General features: G+C 38.8%; 2 protein-coding genes across 2 annotated transcripts; one reads left to right on the top strand and one right to left on the bottom strand.

Annotated features, from left to right (window-relative positions):
• The first annotated feature begins 5,703 nt into the window (after positions 1–5,703).
• On the top strand, positions 5,704–12,446 carry odf3l2a (outer dense fiber of sperm tails 3-like 2a). Its single transcript, XM_017700208.2, has 4 exons — positions 5,704–5,752; positions 9,640–9,750; positions 11,229–11,342; positions 11,889–12,446. The coding sequence occupies exons 1-4, from the start codon at positions 5,704–5,706 to the stop codon at positions 12,374–12,376; spliced, it is 762 nt and encodes a 253-aa protein (XP_017555697.1). The 3' UTR covers positions 12,377–12,446.
• Positions 12,447–12,612: 166 nt separating this feature from the next.
• Positions 12,613–22,777, bottom strand: ebi3 (Epstein-Barr virus induced 3). The gene is made up of 6 exons (XM_017700266.1): positions 22,623–22,777; positions 20,542–20,745; positions 19,706–19,823; positions 15,996–16,177; positions 14,985–15,142; positions 12,613–12,886 (listed from the first exon to the last, which is right to left on the bottom strand). Exons 1-6 carry the CDS (start codon positions 22,729–22,731, stop codon positions 12,737–12,739), a joined length of 921 nt encoding a protein of 306 aa, XP_017555755.1. The 5' UTR covers positions 22,732–22,777; the 3' UTR covers positions 12,613–12,736.
• Between the last annotated feature and the right edge of the window lie 133 nt (positions 22,778–22,910).

Below are 22,910 nucleotides of genomic sequence, written 5' to 3'. Positions count from 1 at the left end.
TACAATGCTATACACTACAATACAATACAATACAATATAATACACTACAATACAATACAATATAATACACTACAATACAATACAATACACTACAATACAATATAATACGCTACAATACAATACACTACAATACAATACAATATAATACACTACGCTACAATACAATACAATACAATACAATGCACTACAATGCTATACACTACAATACAATACAATATAATACACTACGCTACAATACAATACAATACAATACAATGCACTACAATGCTATACACTACAATACAATACAATATAATACACTACGCTACAATACAATACAATGCACTACAATGCAATACACTACAATACAATACAATATAATACACTACACTACAATACGATACACTACAATACAATATAATACACAACACTACACTACAATACAATACAATACAATGCTATACACTACAATACAATACAATATAATACACTACGCTACAATACAATACAATATAATACACTACAATGCAATACACTACAATACAATACAATATAATACACTACACTACAATACAATATAATACACTACACTACAATACAATACACTACAATACAATACAATACAATATAATACACTACGCTACAATACAATACAATGCTATACAATACAATACAATATAATACACTACACTACAATACACTACACTACAATACAATATAATACACTACAATGCAATACACTACAATACAATACAATATAATACACTACACTACAATACAATACAATATAATGCACTACACTACAATGCACTACACTACAATACACTACAATACAATACACTACACTACAATACAATACAATACAAAATAATACACTACGCTACAATACAATACAATGCTATACACTACAATACAATACAGTATAATACACTACAATGCAATACAGTACACTACAATACAATACACTACACTACAATACAATGCTATACACTACACAATACAATCAATTACAATACAAAACAATACACTACAATATATTACAATACAATACAATGCTATACAATACAATACACTACAATACAATACAATGCTATACACTACACTACAATACAATCAATTACAATACAAAACAATACACTACACTACAATATATTACAATACAATACAATGCTATACAATACAATACACTACAATACAATACACTACACTACAATACAATATAATACACTACACTGCACTACAATACAATACACTACACTACAATACAATACAATATAATACACTACAATGCAATACAATACAATGCAATACAGTACACTACAATACAATACACTACAGTACAATGCTATACAATACACTACACTACAATACACTATGCTACACTACAATACATTACAATACAATGCTATACACTACAATACAATACACTACAGTACAATACAATGCTATACACTACACTACAATACAATCAATTACAATACACTACACTACAATATATTACAATACAATACAATGCTATACAGTACAATACACTACAATACAATACACTACACTACACTACACTACAATACAATATAATACACTACACTACAATACACTACAATACAATACACTACACTACAATACAATACAATACACTACACTACACTACACTACAATACAATACAATACAACTGTTTATTTACTGAATTTAACATATTTAACATTTACAGAATTTTATTAGACACTCTTATCCAGAGCAAGAAGTGCTTTGTCTGTCTAGAGAAAGTGTCTTTGCTAGTTACCAATAGGTTAGAAAGACAGTCCTGAGCTCAGATACTGCTAGAAACAAAAGTCACTGTTGATGCAGACAGAAAAAAGAAGAGTTGAACACAGAACAGTGCAATACAATACACTACAATACACTACAATACAATACACTACACTACAATACAATACAATACAATATAATACACTACACTATGCTACAATACAATACAATACAATACAATACAATGCTATACACTACAATACAATACAATATAATACACTACAATGCAATACAGTACAATACAATGCTATACAATACAATGCAATACAGTACACTACAATACAATACACTACACTACACTACAATACAATGCTATACAATACACTACAATACACTATGCTACACTACAATACACTACAATACAATACAATGCTATACACTACACTACAATACAATCAATTACAATACAAAACAATACACTACACTACAATATATTACAATACAATACAATGCTATACAATACACTACACTACAATACAATACAATACAATACAATACAATACCCTACACTACAATACACTACAATGCTATACAGTACAATACAATACAATATAATACACTACACTATGCTACAATACAATACAATACAATGCTATACACTACAATACAATACAATATAATACACTACAATGCAATACAGTACAATACAATGCTATACAATACAATGCAATACAGTACACTACAATACAATACAATACACTACACTACACTACAATACAATGCTATACAATACACTACACTACAATACACTATGCTACACTACAATACATTACAATACAATGCTATACACTACAATACAATATAATACACTACAATACAATACACTACAATACAATACAATGCTATACACTACACTACAATACAATCAATTACAATACAAAACAATACACTACACTACAATATATTACAATACAATACAATGCTATACAATACACTACAATACAATACACTACACTACACTACAATACAATACAATACAATACAATACAATACAATACCCTACACTACAATACACTACAATGCTATACAGTACAATACAATACACAATAATACAATACACAATAATACAATACACTACAATACAATCAATTACAATACAAAACAATACACTACACTACAATATATTACAATACAATACAATGCTATACAATACACTACAATACAATACACTACACTACAATATATTACAATACAATACAATGCTATACAATACACTACAATACAATACACTACACTACACTACAATACAGTACAATACAATACACTACAATACAATACAATACAATACAATACAATACACTACAATGCTATACAGTACAATACAATACACAATAATATAATACACAATAATACAATACACTACAATACAACACAATAAACTACAATATATAAGTGCTGTATAAAGAGACGGTCTTCAGTCTGCGTTTGAAGACAGCGAGAGACTCTGCTGTTCGGACAGCCAGTGGGAGTTCATTCCACCACCTGGGTCCCAGTACAGAGACCATTCTTGACACTTGTCTTCCACACACCTTGAAGGATGACGGGTCAAGCCGAGCTGTACTCGAAAGGCTCGTGGTACAGTTAGATATTTCACCATTGCCATCAAGTCGGGAGGAGCTGGTCCATTTTTGGCTTTGTAGGCGTCAGAGTTTTAAATCTGATGCGTGCAGCTACAGGACAGGGGGTGACGTGGCTGAACTTGGGGAGATGGAGGACAAGCTGTACTGCTGCATTCTGGATTAATAAAATGTGGCCTCTGCAAAAGTTAGGGCACATTTAAATATTCATATTTGTCATTTTGTTTCATTTTACAATTACAATAGAAATGTGCAGGAAATGCCATATTTAAGTTTGTTCCCTGTTGAGGATGCTTTTTAGTTTTTACTTAGAAAATCAACGAAAAACATGTAATCGTGTTCAAACTTTTGCCCATGACTGTATATTTTTTTCTGATCTCATGCCTTCCTATAAACACGATAAAACATAGTTGTTGCCTTAAGGCCACAGTATGCGACAATGGGACTGTAGAGTGCAATATGTGTTGAGGTGAGTAAATGTACAGTTGCACTGGACACGCTGGACATTTTCACATAATTTTTTGCTGGACTGCTTAGTGTCCATTGTTGAATGCGCAAGTGTTACCTGAGATATGCAGTAGGTGGTGCTATACACCATTAAATATGGCCCTCATTCTCCTAATGCTAACAACATAAGGCTAACAAATAACAGAAGCCAAACTGCATTCATTGAGCCACATTACTGGCCGTATGCTAACCCTGACCAAACATCGGGTGAAATAACAGCTGTCCGTACTTCTATTAGAGGTCAAGCTATTTGACCTCAGTTGAATGTCTTCCTTTAACTTGCTGTTTAAGCATTATTATTGAGCTGTTACTGGGACACAGTCACCAAGCACTAGTACATGGGCATTACTTGTCTTCTAGTACGGCTTTACACAAGATACTGGAGCATTGCTGTGAGGATTTGATTGCTATCGGCCACAAAAGTCAGGTCACTCCAGCTCGTCTCATTAGGCTTGTATTATATGCATTCAGGAAACATTATTTAAACACACACACACACACATTTTCTAAGCTGCTACTCCCTCAGGGTCACTGGGGGGTGCTGGAGCCTATCCCAGCGGTCATCGGGCGGAAGGCAGGATACACCCTGGACAGGTCATTATTTAAACAATATCATTCAAATAGATCCCCAGTTTTCATTCACTACTGCCTTTAAACCTCTATTACAGTGTGTTCTGTTAAGTGAGAGTATTTTATGCTGTAGGTCACCGTTTCAGCCTCATGCGAAGTGACTCACTGACGGTGTGAATTTCAGCGTGTTATTTGCTTTTTCAGAGCCAGGGCAACGGTAGCCATTCTGAATGGTCAGAAGTGGGTCAGTATGCTTGTGGGCCCCTCCAAGTGAGCCTCTAGGTTTAGAGCAGGTTAATATTTAATGCTCCCTGCAGCAGTTGGACTCGTTCTTCTGTTCTGTGGTCACTCAGCTCATCCTTTAGTGCCACTTTTCAACGCCCGTTGACTGACCACACAACATCTCTCTCATCAAATCTCAGTACAAGCCATAGGGAATTTTAAGTAACAATGAAATCAAACTCAGTTCCATGTTTAATGTTACAGCAGAGAGGGACACTTGATCTGGGAGATTCTCCAGGCTGTAATCTGAAGCCACTGTGTGGAGGCTGTCAGAGCAGTGCGTCCACACTGGCTCCTGAATTGTAGATGTAAAATCATGTCTAATTACTTTTAGTGATGCAGGGTGCAAGTACTAGATTTAGGATAAACACTACATTTATGCTGAAAATGTTTACATATTGATCAGCGTAGAGATCAAACACTATTGAATGGACATCAGTGGTACTACAGTCAATAGTGTGTGAGTCAATAGCATTGGCTGTCGAATGGGGGTCAATAGTATCAAAGTGAGCGCTGCGGAAATCATTAGCTTTGTAGAATGGAGGTCAATAATAAAGTATCAAAGTGAGTAGCATGGGGGTCATTAGGTGGAATGGAGGTTAACAGTGTTAATGTGAGTAATGAAGGCAAAAGCAGTGGACTCCCCACAAAAGATTGGGCGAAGATCTTTATCATTTGGACTGCAGTGGAATTGTTAAGAGTGCTAACTTGGCAGGACAGTTTTAAGGATGTAACACTATATGGCCACTGAGCTGGAGCTGGACGTTTGAAATCCAGCAAGGCAGAAAGATGTAACACTGGATGTACGCGTAGCTTGGACATGGATAATGTTTCTCGGCCTTGTAGCGGTCATCTATAATTCAGCTCGCAGTTGTCCCTCCTGCGTGTGTCACTGAATCCTCAACCTGTGCCGGACCTGGACACCGGCCTTACGGCCAGGAACTCCGTTCAGCTCTGTGAGTCCAGAACCAGCGCTCCATGGCAGAGGTGGTCAGAAGGCGTCCTCTGATAGCCGGCCGGGAGAAAGGTGAGATCCAGAAATCTCCAGAAAGCTAAATTACTTCCATTTGATTCGTCTTTTAAGAGTCAAGAGCATCTTTGTCGTTGTTTTGTTTGTTTTTCTGAGCAATCGTAAACAAACCATGACTTTAAAAAAGGCACTGCGGGTCCTTAAAAGGAGAACCCTGATTGTTTGTCTTTCTTATTTAGACATTTTGGTCTAAAGGTTTCTTTCAAACAGCTTTTAAGTTGTTTTTAAGACAAATATACGTGTTCACATTTAGGCTTACTTATGGATTTATGTCCAAGATAAAAACGATACAGTACAAGCCGTTTTTATTACGGGCTTTAATGTAGTTTAGAATTCAAAGTCACAAATTATTACATATATTATTATATATTACTTAGTAATATATTACTATATGCAGATGTATGCAGAGGTTTCAGCACCCAATAAATGTACGATTTGTTGATTTTCTATGAGAAAATAAGTTAACATGGAAATATTGCAGTGCTGTATTTACACGTTGATTTATTTATTTAACTTAGTTTGCCACATTGGAACAAAAATAACACAGAAAACATAAATTGCCATAACTGTTGTATAGGCCATGTTTCATGTTTCATTTTTTGCCCAATATGTTAATTCAGCATTTTAGCCAATCAGTTGTGTTGTGATGAGGGAGGGTGGTGTTCCAGGTAGTTGCTAAGATAAAGAGGCGATGCTACAGTATTGCAGGTGGTAGATAAGGTGTTGCCTGGTAAATGCTGTGCTATCCCAGGTGGTTACTAATGTGTTGCTAAGGTCATTCAGTATTAACTATTATACAGCTATATATATATCTTCATTATTAGTCTAAAATGTGAAGAACCTGTTCTATAAGTAGGTGTGTACAAACATTTGACTGGTGATGTAAATGACAATACATTACAATGCATAACATTACATGGTCCACTAGAACAACCTAAATAACCTAATAAATTGGGGGGGCAACTGTGGTGGCCAATCAAATTTTTTGAAGGGACCTCAGGCACATTTGCAACAAAGTGCTTCGTAAAAGCATCATAACATTATTAGACCATTACAAGGTCCCAAAATTATTATTTCTTAAAGTTTTTTGTACATGTGGATGCATAGTGATGTGTGAGGCTGCTTAAAGGGGACGATGCTCTTCAAAACAATGCGTGTTCTTAATTTTGTTGACCTGAGAGTAGATCTGGCCTTGCAAAGGGGGAAAAACAAGAAACCAATTAAAACATTGGAACATCTGCTCGTCTCTGAGGCTGGAGTTTATGCGTGAATAAAAGTTGAGTGTTTTGAATGGCGGTGTGAGATTTCACTGCCTCCTAAAATTCATTTGATTTTAAATGTTTTTTTTTTACAGCTGTAGTTTAGGGTTTCACAGATGTGTTGGGTATGTGTGAACCAAGCTGGGTGAACTTACTTAGCAGTCAAATAATAGTGAATTTGTGGGCTGTATTTTGGATCTTAGCTGAAGAAAGAAGAAAAGATGTTTGTATTATTTGGGGTTTAGATGTGGATTTCAGTAAAGCTGATGTCTGATGTATAGAGTTCTATATAAGTAAATTAAACTGTATTATTCTGTATTCCCAATAATTCCCAATTCCATATGACTCCCAGTGACTCCCAGTGATTCCTAATCCTGGTCCTGAAGAAGCTCTCCCAGCATATTGTGGCTGTCTGAACAAAACCTCATACCTCCAAAATGACAACTTTACAGAAGAAGGAAAAAACATACTGTACTTTTAATGTAAGTCAATGGAACCAGACGTATTTCCAAGTAGTTCTTAGCCATTTGTTTTCGGCCATTCATCATGAAATTTAAGCACAATGAAAAGACCACTATGCATTTTATCAAAATATGTCAAAAGCTGAATGAAACTGGAGATACAAGGATTTGTTCCCACAGTAGCGAGATGTTATAGCACTGCGGTGATTGGTCCAGAAACGCAATCAGTTATCAAGTGATGGTAATTGCAGAAAAAGGTCGATTTGTTGTCCAATTTATCTGCGAAAGGATGGATTCTAGCCGAGCACACATAATCAGCTGTTTGAAGACTGAGACCAACTGATTAATCAGCTGGAATCAAGTGACCACCAGCACTTTGAGGATAAGACTGGACACTGCTGTTTTATTACGCTTATAGAATACATGCGTACAATTCTGACGGAGTGTAATACTCTACAGGAGGTATAAGGGACATATTTTCCCTTTTTGTAAGACCATGAAAGATGCAGTTGTTTATTGTACACATGGTGTGGTCAGACCAGTATAAGGGGGACCACTTCCTTTTCTGATTCTACATGTCTGCCAAACTCTAGAGGGCGCCCCAGAGTGGCTCTTTAGTAAATGGTGGTGAGGTAAACAGCTAAAAACAAAAACCTAAACATGTTTCTAATCATTTCTGCAAGAACTTGGTTTTGGAAGAAGAAGGTTTTGGACAGGACAATGATGGATTCAACTAAAGAAACCAAAACTTACAAGCACCTTTCCGTTTTTTTACAGAAGACGGATCAGCAGTACTCCTACTGAGAGCTGATTGGTTGATGAGCTGATCAGCTCATTTGGCTGAGAAAATGTCGTCGCACATCAAAAATCGAAACCATTGGCCATTACTGTGCTAAATTAAAGTCATATCGAAGGCACAGAAGGACACAGTAGATCTCATGTGGTGTCAAATTTACACAGAGGAAGGCAGCCAGTCTTTTAGGTAAACAGACAGATGCTAATTTTAGGTTACCTCAGCTAAAGTTATTAGCCTAGCCTTTTCAGCTTGTATCTGTATTTATTATGGTTTTGTACGGAACCTTATTAAAAAGGGTTCTTCTGTTGTTACAGGCTTGACATCATAACAATAGAAGACGTTTTTTGGTGCTAAAACCCTTTTCTATACAGAACCAACTACACCACATTCTCCATCAATCTGAAGAAGGCTGTAACGATGCAAAGAACTCTTTAATCATGCAAAGGGTTCTTTGAGTGTTTATGGTTTTATGTAGAACCTCAACAACACAAATATAGCCAGTTTATTTACTATCCAAAGTGAACCTACATGTGTCTTCTGAGCTTTTAAAGTATGAAATATAAACCATTAAATTAAAAAAATAAGTTTCTAACTATTTTGCCTTGTCACCCCTGCATGTACCCCTCCACCATGAAAATTATTTATTATTTTATATTATTTTATTATTTTATATTATATTATTATTATTTTATTTTATATTATTATTTTATTAAAGTATTTAATATAAATGTTTAAGCCCAAAGCCTTAGCTCGAACCGTTCATGTCTTCAGGCATCTGGTGGTGCAGTCATAACCATTTCATGTAATAAGTTCTTGTGAGTTGGCTTTAAAAGGCATTGAACTCTTCAGACGTCTGGTTCCTATCACCACCATTGTGAACAATTCTGACTCTGAAGTCCTGTAAAAGGGAGCATTTCACACCAAACCACTCCGACTTGAGTTTGTTTACATCTTAATTGTTTACTTATGTGGATAAGTCTGCAGTTCACTGACCAATCAGCACTCAGCTTCAAGAAATGTCGAAAAATGCCCTATTAAATAATGTACCTAACACTGGTTGCAGCCCAAATATTTTGGCCCAACTAATCTCACCAGATCTGGCTTGATCAGCTCATTAAGACCTTCCTGAGTTGAAGTGAATGTTTAAGAGCGGAGAAAAACCCCTAAAGTATGCGCTGAAGAGGCTCTCCAGGACCAGATTTAGGATCTCCAGAAAGAAACTCTTAACAGGCCTAGTAAATAGATGGGTTACCAGGACACCATGTAACTGCATTTCCATTGCACTGAATCACCTTACAGTGATTCATCAATGTCCTGTACGCTCTGTTTAATCACTTGTTTGAGTATTTTGTGTCTGGTTGGACGCAGGGCCTGGCCCGGGGCGCTACGCTCTCCCCCCCACCATCGGTTACATAAACCATGACTACACCAAGCCCAGCAGTCCGGCGTACTCCTTCCACAGCCGCATGAGCAGCAACAGTGAGTGATAGTGTGTGGAACCAGACACACAATGCTATTTATACGCGCCTGAGCTAAGAGCTTCCTGCTCATCATAAATGCTGGGCATGCTTGAGCTTTGTCTGCGTAAACTCTGTTACAACTGGAGATGCATTACGGTACCGGCGGGGCATTCGATATCTAAACTGTAGTCACAGGCCTGCTTATATAATAGAGATTGTTGTAATCAACCCTCACAAACCACACTGATGTGTTTACGTTAGGCACCAATGCAATAGTCGCACATGATGACAGTGTTGTAGTATGGGCTTCCTTCCACTAGGGGGACAGAAATTAAATTTAGCATGCTGGAAACCCAAAACGTGCACTCACTGGCCACTTTATCAGAAACCCCTACCTTGTATCTTCACCTTGCCGACATACAGGTGGATCACTCTCGACCTAGCAATGGTTGAGAATGGCCCACCACCCAAATAATATCTGGTCAACAGCAGCCTTGTGGTCAGACACTGACCAATGATGAGTAGTAGAAGGTGGCTGATACATTTCCTGCATAATGGACCTATAAGGTACACTGAAGGTGCATAAGTACCCAGAAACCCCTGCTAATTAGAGAATTCAGCTACTTTAAGGTGCACTCCCAGCTTGTGTAGTCTCCATAAAAAGCACTGACCAATAGAATGGGATGCTCTGCAGCAACCCTACACTGACCATACCCAATGCCACGCATTTAAAGACCTCCAGCATTGGACTGTGGAGCAGTGGACCTGTGTTCTCCGGAGTGATAAAGCTCTATCCAACATCTTTGGGATGAGCTGGAGTGGTCCAGAACTTATCATCCAGCGTCAGTCCCTGACCTCACTAATGCCCTTGTTGCTGAATGCAATCAAAACCTCACAGCAATGTTCCAACATCTAGTACAAGGTAGGTGTTTTTAATGAAGTGGGTGGTGAATGTAGTGCACTAGTCATTGTTTCATGACCTGTGTAGTAAACTATATAAGGAAAATCTGAGCTTCAGCCATGGGAAACACCTCTGCTTATATAGCACCCAATAGCACAAACATTTTTGTGTGCTGTAAGGCTCAGGCCTACAAAAACAAACAAATCTCTTTATTTATCTATAAAAATGAATGAATATGTATTTAATACCTATAAAAAAACTCAGTGATGCAGGTTTGTTGTAACAGCATTTATGCATTTAGCACACAGCTCTTCGAGTGAGCGTTATCATCACTTTTTAAGCCTTTTTTCAGGCTAGTAGTTCAGGATAGAGTAGTTTTTAAGCTGCACACATATTTTGTACTGACAAGCTCAGGGAAGCACTAGCTTGGCTTCTAATAGGCTTATTGCAGAAACTCATGATAACGATAAAACAGGAAGAGCCTGTCACGCAGCCCTACTAGCATCTCAGAATAAGCGATATTAGTTTTGCTGAATAAGCTATTCCTTTACCTACACTGTTAATGTTCTTACTCTCTGACTCTGAACTTTCACTAGTGGTGTCTGTGGACTCCAGTCCAGGTCCTCTGTATCACGTGGATGCCAAAGTCACTCGCTTTGGAAGAGACGGCACTCCCTCCTACTCAATGCTGGGTAGAAAGAAGCTCTCAGGTGAGTGAGAATGATGGTTTGTTTGGATAACTACACAATTTTTGGGGGATTTGAAAGGAAAGGTAGTAACAAAAAATCTAAATGGCTCATACGCCCTCAGCCCACATGCAGTCGATCAGCCAAGCCATTCAGGATCTGGAGTTTGCTTCTGTAGTTTGGCACTGATAGCCTATCAGTTAGCACTGTGCAAATTGTGGGCCAGACTTACCATCTCAAACAGACTTACTTAGGTTGATTCTGACAGTCTACAATGTACTCTGACCTATAAAAATGGACTACAGTACTGCTACATTTCAGGCATCAAGATAGCAGCTACTGTTTTTTAGCGATGGGAGGTACTTTTGGTTATTTTTTTCTACATAGCAGCATATCATACTGTGTCAGACACCACGTTAGTCTTTTTTTAGATTACTTAACAACTCAACATACACTCATTTTTTAGGCCTGCAATTTTTCACAATGCTAACTGATGGGCGAAACTATGGTGATTTGAAAACATGTTAGCCTTGTAGCTCCAGAAACCAATCTTCTTGTTGCCTCTGCTAGCCGACACATTCCAAACCCCTGGTCCAGGAGCTTACAGTCCAGAGAAAGCTCCTCCGCTGAATGGCCACCGGCAGCCGCCCTCCTACACCATGGCCTTCCGCACACGTTATCGCAGCACGGATGCCATCCCCGCGCCCAACCGCTACACTCTGCCCAACCTGCTGGGCTCATACGTGCCTAACAAGGCGTCCAGCGCCAGCTACTCCATGTCATCTCGGAGGAAGTCTGGAGCGCCGTCTGAAGATCTGGCCATGACGCCTGGACCGGGACATTACAACAGCACGGACCCCAGCATCTACCTGAACAGGCAGCCTTCCTTTTCCATCCAGAGCCGCCACAGCATCCCCAATGACGCCACACGCAAACCCGGCCCAGGCACGCACAGCCCGGAGAGGGTCACCGTCCACCTGCCTCGGCCACCATCTTTCTCTCTGGGCGTGCGCCATTCCGAGTTTGTCACACCACTCGTTATCGATGTAACTGACTGAGAATATGATATGATGAATTGTGCTTAACATGACCGGAGACGTGGTCATGAAGGGTTAAAATAAGGCCTTAACTGGACACACCGATGTGCTAATAAATATTTTGTTGTTTTTAACACATCTGTCTTCAGGCTTTGATGGAGTCTATCTATAGCTCCATATTGTATGCTAACATGACGTTTTGGAGGAAAGCAATTGAAAATCTTTGTCAGATTTGTTTCAAATAACTTGCTACCACATCTGCTGATAAATCTTTATTAAAATGACATTCATTTTAATATCTAGAGAGGTGAATGGGTGCACCCATGTTACACAAGTTATACAATTTTCCTCTCATGCTAAACGTTTAGGTGGCTGTGCAGCTCAGCTCTTTGGTAGAGTTATGCTCACAGGGTCACTCCACTCGCTGCTCAGGCCGTAGCCCAGGAAGTCCATGGCAGACACGCGGATTTGGTAGGTCCGTCCTGCCGGGAGCCCGCTCCGAACCATGCTGTCCGTTTCATATGGACCCAACTGGAACAGAAGCCCTCAGTGTTAGACAGAAACTATGCTAATGTAGCTCACAGAAAGTACCTCACGCAAAAATGCTAATAAAGCTAAGCCCTCTTAGCATTTTAATGAATAAATTACTGAAGATAGCATGACTCCATATGCATAATACTAACTAGCCTCTACTAGCATTCATTAATTTAGCATTTCTGGGTGAGATATAGGGGAGAACGGGGCACAACCCCCATATTTCGATGGTTGCTAGTACAAGAACAGCACTCCGCAGCTTCTCTGCTAATCCACTGCTAGCTGATTCTTAGCTGATCCACTGCTAGCATGGATGGCGTGCAGTATCTACCTCGCAGATGTGTAAGAGAAGCATGTATGTGACAAATGCCTTGAGAAATTCGGACATAAAACAATACTTGATACTTGAAAATACATGATTTTTGACGTATTATTCATTTTTAATGCAGCTAAATATAAAAAGATTTTCTTTCAAGTAACTTTGGAACATTTCTATCATATATAGCAACAATATCTTGTGCAAGACCAGCTCCAGACCAGCATAAGCCAGCTTAGACCAGCACGGAATGCATTTTAGCAGGGTTACCCCATAGACAGGGTTAATTGTAACAGATTGGGGAGGCTAGTCCAGTGGCAACCCATTTTGGCCTTTCAGCAAAACTCAAACCACCTTCAGAGCCACAATATCTAATGTCCATTTTACCATCTTGGCTTTTACCAATATGTCTGAGTGTGTTTTAATGTGTGAAGATCGGCTGATAAATATAGTATAAATGAAAACGCAGACTTACTTTGCTCTGCTTTAAGCTTTGGCTCAGCTATAGCCGCTTTTCTCACATCTCCGGCAGGAAACTTTTCCAAAAGTGAAGTAGTTTCTTGTAAAATGTTTTACAAGGCTGAAGTAGCTTCTCCATATTTGCCAGCTTCTTGTTCGAATTTTCCTGCCTGTGGCACAATTTAGGGTGGAACGGGAAAATTTGAACAAGAAGCGACTTCAGCTTCATGACTTTTTAGTGTTTGACAGTTTCTCAAAGCAGATTAAACGTATCAGGAAACCAGCTGGAGTGATTATAAATGTAAATAAATGCAAATGTCCGTCTTGAATCTCTCTCTTTGCCTTTTTGTAAGCTATCTAGTTAACTGCATTGCTATGGTGACCAGCAGCCTATGAGCCAACCTTCAGGGTTAAAGGGTGAATTAGCAGTTCTACATTAACTCCAGCATTTAAGACCATTTATTGTTAAAGGCTTGTTGAATGATCAGTAGAGCTTTATTTTACTGCAAAGGGGGATTATTTATTTTACCTAAAAATCGAATTCTACTCTGGAGCCGCAACAGTGCAGTAAAAGAGCCGCAAGGTGCCGACCCCTGGGCTAGTCAGTCTGATACAAAGGTCTGTTAAAATGCATTAAATGCAGTTAATGTTTGAACTAGATAAGCTTTCCAAGCCAAATGCATAAAACTATATGCAACAAAATACATAAGATCAGTGAAAAGTGGACATTGTTCATGAATCTGTGCATTAAAAAGGCCCCAAACAATAATTGATTTGAAATTCTCTCATCGTATTCATTAGGAGGTTTAGTTATAATTAACCTGTACATGTTGTTGTATATATAGTTTTATATGTTCTATATAAAACTACATATGCTCTGTGAATTATGTGACTTTAGGGAGCATCTAAAGCAACGGCCATCAACCATGGTCCTGAAGATCTACCTTCTTACAAACTCTAGCTTCACCTGCAATCTATCACACCTGCTCCAGCTCCAATTGACATCTTCAAGGGTCCTAAATCAGATGCATGAGTATTAGATGAGGGCAGGGGCAGTGTGTTAGATGCAGGTTGGAACTAAACTCTGCAGGCAAGTGGATCTCCAGGAAGACAGTTGGTGAGCACTGATCTAAAGAAATATCTGTCTGATTGCTTTTAAGATTGGTAGATGACGTTGCTATCATAATACGAGAAAGTGAACAAAAGCACTTGAATCTGTTTAACTACATAAGGTTGTGTTACATTTTACCCTGAGTTAGGTTGTGCCCTGCTCTCCTCCACCTTTTAGCTGGGAAGTAAAGGGGTAAGTAGCTGACTTACGGTGCTGTCTAGGTTAGGATTGCCCCAGTAGAAGTGCACTTTGTATTTGAGGGGGAATGTCACAGGGTCTGTCCAGGTTGGCGGAGGAGCCCACTGAACTTGGACCTTCTTGCCTGGCAAAGCTGTCGCCTTCACGTCAACAGGAGGGTCTGGCTTCACTGCAGAGCATAAACAGAAGACAAAACACTTGACTTGGAAGGATCTGTTTGTCAGAAGATGTTAAAAATAGCTTGGTGAAAAATGAAAGGTACACAGTTCCCACTTCCACCAGATGTAGTTAGTATGTCTAAAATGCTGAGGCCTGATGTAGCTAATGGAAACTACTAGCATACGAATTGGCACTGTGCTTCATTAGCCTTGCAGCCTCAGTGCAAAGCTAACTTTGAACACCAAAACCACAGAACTTGTAGAGAGGGGAATTACCAATCTGTAATGTTGTCCAGGTTTCTCAAACACTAGAGGGCGCTCCTAAACGAGTCCAAAATGAACGGGTTAATATGGATCTTTTGAGCAAAATCATAGTTTCTAAATGCTTAAGCATTATAAAAGAATGCATTCATTCCTGAGCACAGAACTACATACAACATTTAACACCAGTGTTATATTATTAAAGGGCTTTTAAACAAAAGCTATAGGACGTCCATGACATCAGTGAGCATGAACAGCCAATTAGCTGCTCCGCTTGCCAACCATTCAGCACTCAGTAGCAGTACTGCTACTCTTTAAATGAAATACATCCTTTTACTTTCTAAAATGAAAGTTCTGTGTAAGTGATTAGAAACTATTTTAACTTTTTGTTTTTAGCCGTTTATCACCACTTACTCCCATTCATTGAGGCTAGCTCACAGGCGCCCTCTGCTGTTTTGCAGTCCTGTTTTTGATATAACAGAGGAAATAGGAAGGGGCCAGGCACCTCCTAAACTGGCTCTGACCAAACATGTCTTAGCTAAATGATTACTTCCGGGGTAAGGAGAAAATTGTGTAAATTTGTTTAATAATAGCAGATCTTACCGATGTCCTCAAGGGAGATAGACAGGATACGGGTTGCGCTCCCTAGAGCGTTGACAGCTGTGATGTTAACCAGGTACTGTGTGTCTGGGTTAAGGTCCACTCCTTCTACCACACATTGCCTGTCCTGTTCTCTCTGTTTCTGGCATGAATGCACAGCTGGAAGTTGCTCCTCACTATCAGACCTATCAACAAGTCTTCATTTCAAATAGTCAGGAGGCACTGAATTCTGATAGCAATCTGTTATGTGGCCATGTATGCTCATATATCTTAAAAGGTCAGGCCTAAAATTTAAAATATACGTACATATATTTGGTGTACATACACCAAGTGTCCATTTCATTAAAACCACCTCCTTGTTTCTACACTCATTGTCCATTTCATCAGCTCCACTGACCATATAGGTGCACTTTGTAGTTGTACAGTTACAGACTACAGTCCATCTGTTTCTCTCCATACTTTTTACCCTGTCAGGACCCCCACAGGATAACCACAGGGCAGGTTTTATTTGGGTGGTGGGTCATTCACAGCACTGCAGTGACACTGATGTGGTGGTGGTGGTGGTGGTGTGTTAGTAAGTGTATTGCTGGTACGAGTAGATCACACAAAGCCGTGGTGCTGGAGTTTTTAAACACCTCAGTGTTACTACAGTGCTGGGAATTATCCATCACCCGGGGCATCAGTGGTGGTCTGGTGGGGTCCTGACCATTGAAGAACAGGGTAAAAGGGGGCTAACAAAATATGCAGAGAAATATATGGACTATAGTCAGTGCACATATATGGTAAGTGGATCTGATAAAATGGACATTCAATGTGCAATCAGAAAGGTGGTTTATATGTTGGTGTATATGTAAATATCAAATATTGAACATGCATGTCTGATTGGTGGGTGAACACACATGCTATTTTATCTTTTAAATTAAATTGTATTAAATTATTTAAATGTGGCAGGGAAAATATTCTCACTTATTTCATGTTATAATGATTTTACTGCATTGATAACATTTTTGGAGTTTAGCTATTTATCTGTTATTCATACAAGTATGTGGAAGAAACAATGAAGACTCATAAAAACCATGTACATATATATATATATATGTGTGTGTGTGTGTGTGTGTGTGTACATACAGTACTGTGTGAAGGTTTTAGGCATCTGAGCAAATTTTTAAACAATTTACCTCAGCAGTGAGTTTATGACAATATACATTAGAATAAAGTCATATTCATAATTCAAATAAACAAAAAACAATAAAAAGTAACAAGAATTTCTTGGGTCCATATTTTTCCTTGACACCTTCACAGCCGCCAGAGAGACTCGTTAATATCATCAATTACATCATGAGCACAATTTACTGAGCACTGATTGGTCAAACCAGGAGCTGCTTTTTAACTACATATAATACTGGGCTTCCTCGAGGAGAGGCTTGGAAATGGGTAAACAAACACAATAACATCCAGAAAATCACTATATATATATATTCATTATTAATTAATATTCTATAAATTTTGTTATATTTTGAAAATGTGTCTTGGGTTCCTATGACTTTCACACAGTACTGTATATGTATATAAAACATAAATCCAGAAATGTATGCCATCCATATGTTTCCTATCATATATTGTTAAATATGTGTTACACATATATGTTTTATAGCTGATCAGCCAATCTTACGGCCGCAACTCACTGCATTTAGGCATGTAGAGGTGGTCAAGACAACCTGCTGAAGTGCAGACCGAGCATCAGAATGGAGAAGAAAGGGGATTTAAGGGACTTTGAACATGGGGTGGTTGTTGGTGCCAGACGGGCTGGTCTGAGTATTTCAGAAACTGCTGATCTACTGGGATTTTCACACACAACCATCTCTAGGGTTTACAGAGAGCGGTCCGAAAAAGAGGAAATATCCAGTGAGCGGTCAGTTGTGTGGACGAAAATGCCTTGTTGATGTGAGAGGTCAGAGGAGAATGGGCAGACTGGTTCCAGATGATAGAAAGGCAACAGGAGCTCAAATAACCAACCAGAATCTCTGAGGAACGTTTCCAACACCTTGTTAAAAGTATTTTTAATACTTTTTTTAAACCTTTTACTTAACCTAATAAAGTGGCTGGTGAGTGTATATGACAAATATCAGTTAGATATATAGGAAATCAATATCATATACTTGAAATCCATGTATTGCCACATATCGGATTTCCTTATGCCAGCAGTAATATTTAAAATCTAATTTACACAGTTATTCCTATACCAGGAATATAGCTGTCTGGGCAAAATGTTCAAAATGGCTGTTATTAAAGTTTTCAGAGCTACAATTTACTTTTGTCTGATGTTAATAGCAGCAGTAGGTCTTCGAGTGTTTTAACATTTAGTTCTTTTTAATTGAACAGAACTCAGTTCTGTTAAAGGGAACCTGAAATGGAACAAGCTGCAAATGACCTGAACTGACCTCAGTGCTTTTGTGTTTGCAATGTTAGCAGGCTTGTAAGGGCACCCTGTTCTCTCTCTGGGCCTCTTTAGCACGGAGGAGGTCTCAGACCACAGCTCATTAGCTAGCTAGCATCTATTTGGCCTGTTTTATGAGGGCTTTCAAGTCTGTATGCAAGATTTCTGAGCTTGTAGCACTGGTGCTTATTTTCAGCAAGCAAACTGCAAACTGGTGCGTTCCAGGTGTCTGTGCCTGTGCTGACCAGTCAGAACGCAGGGTGAAACACCTCCCGTCCCCCCTTTTAGGTCATGAAGATATGCTCAATATTGTGCATGATACATAGTTAGAATAGCTTACTTATAACTGACATTGAATAATTGACTATATTGATATCACATCTTGACCAAATCATGCTGCGTTCGGCTTGGATGGGTGTTAATGTGGTGCTTCCTAGTGGATAGTGTTGTCCAAGCTCATCGTATAACAGATGTGATTGGCTGAGCCACATTCTAAGCTGTAGAAAATGTCTTCAATAGTGCCAAACGATTAAATAAGCCTTAGCAGTCACCACTTTTCATAACAAGAATAAGCTGCTCAAGGCTGTGTGTTTACCAATTAACCCTGATAAACTCACTGTAACATGCTGTCTTTCGTGGCGTATTGCTTTAATATTGCCAGTGTTGCTGTCTCTTCACCAGATCCAACAAATCGACGATATCCTGAGAAGTTTTTTACCCACGGAAGACTGTGACTCTATATGTACAGTAAACTGATGTTTTTTTTATAAACATAAAGCCAAATAATGGGCCTCTTTGTTTTCACAATGCGCAAATAAAATGAATCACAAACCAAGCCACAAGCGAACCGAGGCCACCTCGGGAGGTGGTCTGACCACCTCAGAAGGTGGTCTGAGTTTGGTCTGAGTGTGTCTGACGTGTTGATATATGTACAGTAAACCATGACTCTGCCATCTGAGACCACTTGAAACCAGGAAACAGGCCAAGTGTGAAAACACCCATATTGCACATAGCCCACATACATAAGACTATTACTTGACAACACCAAGAAGTTTGAGGTCAATGTTTGATGAAGCATGTGAGGTCTCCGGCTTGCACGATGCTAACTGGTGGGAATAAGTATCAATTACTGGTTAGCTACGTTAGCCTCATAGCTCCAGTGTAAAACTATAGAAGCAAACTTCAGATGCCAAAACTGTCTTGATAGAATTTTGTGAGAAAGAGTGTAAATTAGATTTAGTTTTTAATTATAATTAACTGTGTTTGCATACACTACCAGTAGGTGGTGATGTAATGAGTTGGCAGTAAAGGGTCTGGCGTCTGAGTCCAGGAGCACAGGGCTTTTAATGGATAACTAGGAATCCAGCACTGCACTTCTGGTGGAGATGGAGCATCTGTGTGAGAAGATGTGAAGAACCACAGGATGTCATATAAATCCCTGGGCGTTCAATGTACGCTAACTGGCCAATTTATTAGAATCACCTGCTCAGTCGATTATTCAGTCAGCCAATCATTCGGCAGGAGCACAGTGCATAAAACTATGCAGACATGGGTCAAGAGCTTCAGTGAATGTTCACACCAAATGGAAAATGTGATAATGATTGACCGTTGCATGGTTCTTGGTGTCAGAAGTGGGGTTTGATCTGTTCGGTTGGTGGTATTAAGGAAGTCAGGGGAGAATGACCAGATTTGTTCTAGCTCAAAAGAAGGCTACAGTCGAACCATGTGGTGGATGGGCTACAGCAGCAAAAAAACACTCTGGATTCCACCTTTTCTGCCAAGAACATGAATCTGAGGATATGTTGGGCACAGACTCTTCAAAACTAGCCAGCTGTAGACTGGAAAAATACTGCCTTATCTGATGAATATTGATTTCTGTTATGATATGCAGATTGTAGGAACAGAATTCAGCATAAACAGCATGAATCCATGCATCCAACTTAACTTGTGTCAACAAGTTCAACTGGTGGTGGCATAATATGTGGGGAATGTTTTCTTAATACATATTGAGCCCCCTAATTGCAATTACAATGATGTTTCTAATAAAGTGGCCAGTGAGAGTAATCCACATATACCAACATTCGTGCCAGATTGAACTAATTTTCTACTCACAGCCCAAGTGCAGATGGAGCATCTCAATGGTATCTCCATTAGGGCCATGGCATGTGTAGATGCCTTTATCTCCAAGGCTGGCATTGCGTATGTTTAGAACAGGGCCTGAGCCCACCAAGGATCCATTTCGTCTCCATTGTAAACCTTCACTTATTCCATCTGTACATGGTAGATCCGCCCATGAACCTATACCCAAATAAATATCTGACAGAAAAGAAGAGCTTCTTGAAAACACTGAAAGATAATTAATAAAGCAATCCAGGGCAATTGATAAAAATACATTTATGAGGCATTAATGGTGGAAATTGCTAGATGTTCCACATTATGATATTTTTACCATAACTAAGCCATAATATGATTGTAGTGCATCAATCTGAAACCAAAACTTAGCTTTTTTTTTGTTAGTTTAGTTTTTGTTAGTTGGTCAGTTAAGCATACTTCAACCAGTGATATCATTTAAAAGACAAAATTCTTGTTTTTTTCCAGGTTTCTTCCACCTAAACATGATATATTTTTCCCTTGTATAAAACATCTTCTGATGTTTAGCTCAGAGATTCTCCCAGATACCATGTTTCACACAGAAATACGTCATGATATCGAAGGAAAATGTATTTTCCCTGTGATTTTCAGTGACATTAACTACACAAAGTAATCGCATTTAATTATTTTCATCGTTTGACAGCCCTACTTTAAACACATATGCTAAATTATATTCTAAGAACATATTTAAGGCATGGCGTTTTAAACTGGGGGTGTAATTTTAGCACGTACTCGACTTATAAATTACAGATACGTTTCCACTGTGCGTCAGTGTACTTTACGTGAGCTTGAGACCAGAGAAGTCAGCGGTGTTTCTGGCCATTGTTGACGTATGACTTCTGCTGTGCACAATACACTCTTGACTTGCATTTGTGGATGCAGTAATGAACAGTGTTAATGGACAACAGTTTGTCGAAATATTCCTGAACCTATGTTGTGATAGGGGTTGGGATAGTGTAGTGGTTAACACCTCTGCCTTCTACACTGTAGACTGGGGTTCAATCCCCACCTGGGCAAAACACCCTACACTATACCAATAAGAGTCCTTGGGCAAGACTCCTAACACCGCCTTGGCCTACCTGTGTAAAATGATCCAAGTGTAAGTCGCTCTGGATAAGAGCGTCAGCCAAATGCCATAAATGTAACTCCATCACAGAAACATGCCAGTTTTTCATGAAGATTCCAGGTATTCATTGTGGCTTTTGGCCTTGTCCTTTACGCGCAAAGATATATCTTTTTTGGATGCTCTTTTACACACAAGCATTATTGCATCACCTGTTTAAGTTGTTTTTAGAATAGCACACAGGCTGTACTTTTTTTGCAGGTATAAATATAAATATATATATTGTTTAGATTTAGACTTATAGACTTGTTTAGAACCTGACGTTTAGCCATCTAGACTCGGCTCGAGACTGACTCAGGACTTCAATGTCAAGATTTTTTTTTTGTCGAGTTTTTTTTTTGTTATTTGCAGCTTAGTGACTCGTTCCCACCTCTCTGATGTATCATTTACAAGCAAAGGACAGTGTTGATGCCTGCAACATCAGTAATATTAGGAACACTAGCACTGAAGGACATGTTCAGCACACTACACTGGACAAAAAGCAATAGCAAAGTGCAAAACCACAGTTCCCTTGAAACAACATATAGCATAGCATAGCAGTCTAAGAGAAGAAGGCTACAATCCTGAGGAGTTGAAACGTGCAGCCACTGTTGCTCTCATTTGACATCACTAATGCCATTGGAAACTATGTTCACCTTAATTTCATCTTCACCTTGCATTCACATGAATTCATTTTAAAGTTGAATTCTTGAAAGTAATAAATACATGGCAACACTAATTTTATCCACCTAGATCATTAGAACATAACTCCACTGCTTTTTCAATGGAAAGAAAACTTTTTACTATCAAATTAGAGCAAATAAGACAAATCTGGGAGCACTGCAGCCCCTTCACCTCCCCCCTCTTTCCACGTCTCTGGCTAAGTATGATTCACTACCTTCAACTGTGAATTATGTCTCCAAAAGAATTGGTATCTTACCCTTTGTGGGTCTCTGCTTGGGTGGTTCATTTGTTGTCTCTTGGCTCCAGACTTGACAAAAGAAAGCAATGAGCACAATAAGAGTACCAATACAATGCTTCACGTACATTGTGGATCCATAAAAAAGGCAAGCGACTGATATCAGGAGGTCAGCGGAACACTCAAACACTAGAGTTCACGCAAATTCTGATCCCATTTTGTTAATCATTAATCAGTAAACTCATTCGGTCAAATACATGACCAAGAAGGACCAGAGTGAAAGCAGCCCGGTGGAATCCAAATGAACAT

Source organism: Pygocentrus nattereri, chromosome 2 (genome assembly GCF_015220715.1).
Source record: "Pygocentrus nattereri isolate fPygNat1 chromosome 2, fPygNat1.pri, whole genome shotgun sequence".
In the NCBI taxonomy this organism is placed as follows: domain Eukaryota; kingdom Metazoa; phylum Chordata; class Actinopteri; order Characiformes; family Serrasalmidae; genus Pygocentrus; species Pygocentrus nattereri.
Note: the sequence above shows the minus strand (reverse complement) of the source record. Positions and strands in the feature narration are given on the sequence as shown.

What these genes read in the sequence shown, in the direction of transcription:
- odf3l2a (XM_017700208.2), top strand. Translation starts at nt 5,704, where the DNA reads ATGGCAGAGGTGGTCAGAAGGCGTCCTCTGATAGCCGGCCGGGAGAAA. An exon ending in GATAGCCGGCCGGGAGAAAG is followed by an intron (nt 5,753 to 9,639) that starts GTGAGATCCAGA and finishes GGTTGGACGCAG; the next exon opens with GGCCTGGCCCGGGGCGCTAC. An exon ending in GGGTAGAAAGAAGCTCTCAG is followed by an intron (nt 11,343 to 11,888) that starts GTGAGTGAGAAT and finishes TGCCTCTGCTAG; the next exon opens with CCGACACATTCCAAACCCCT.
- ebi3 (XM_017700266.1), bottom strand. Translation starts at nt 22,731, where the DNA reads ATGTACGTGAAGCATTGTATTGGTACTCTTATTGTGCTCATTGCTTTC. An exon ending in GCTCCATCTGCACTTGGGCT is followed by an intron (nt 19,824 to 20,541) that starts GTGAGTAGAAAA and finishes CTTCTCACACAG; the next exon opens with ATGCTCCATCTCCACCAGAA. An exon ending in TATCTCCCTTGAGGACATCG is followed by an intron (nt 15,143 to 15,995) that starts GTAAGATCTGCT and finishes TATGCTCTGCAG; the next exon opens with TGAAGCCAGACCCTCCTGTT.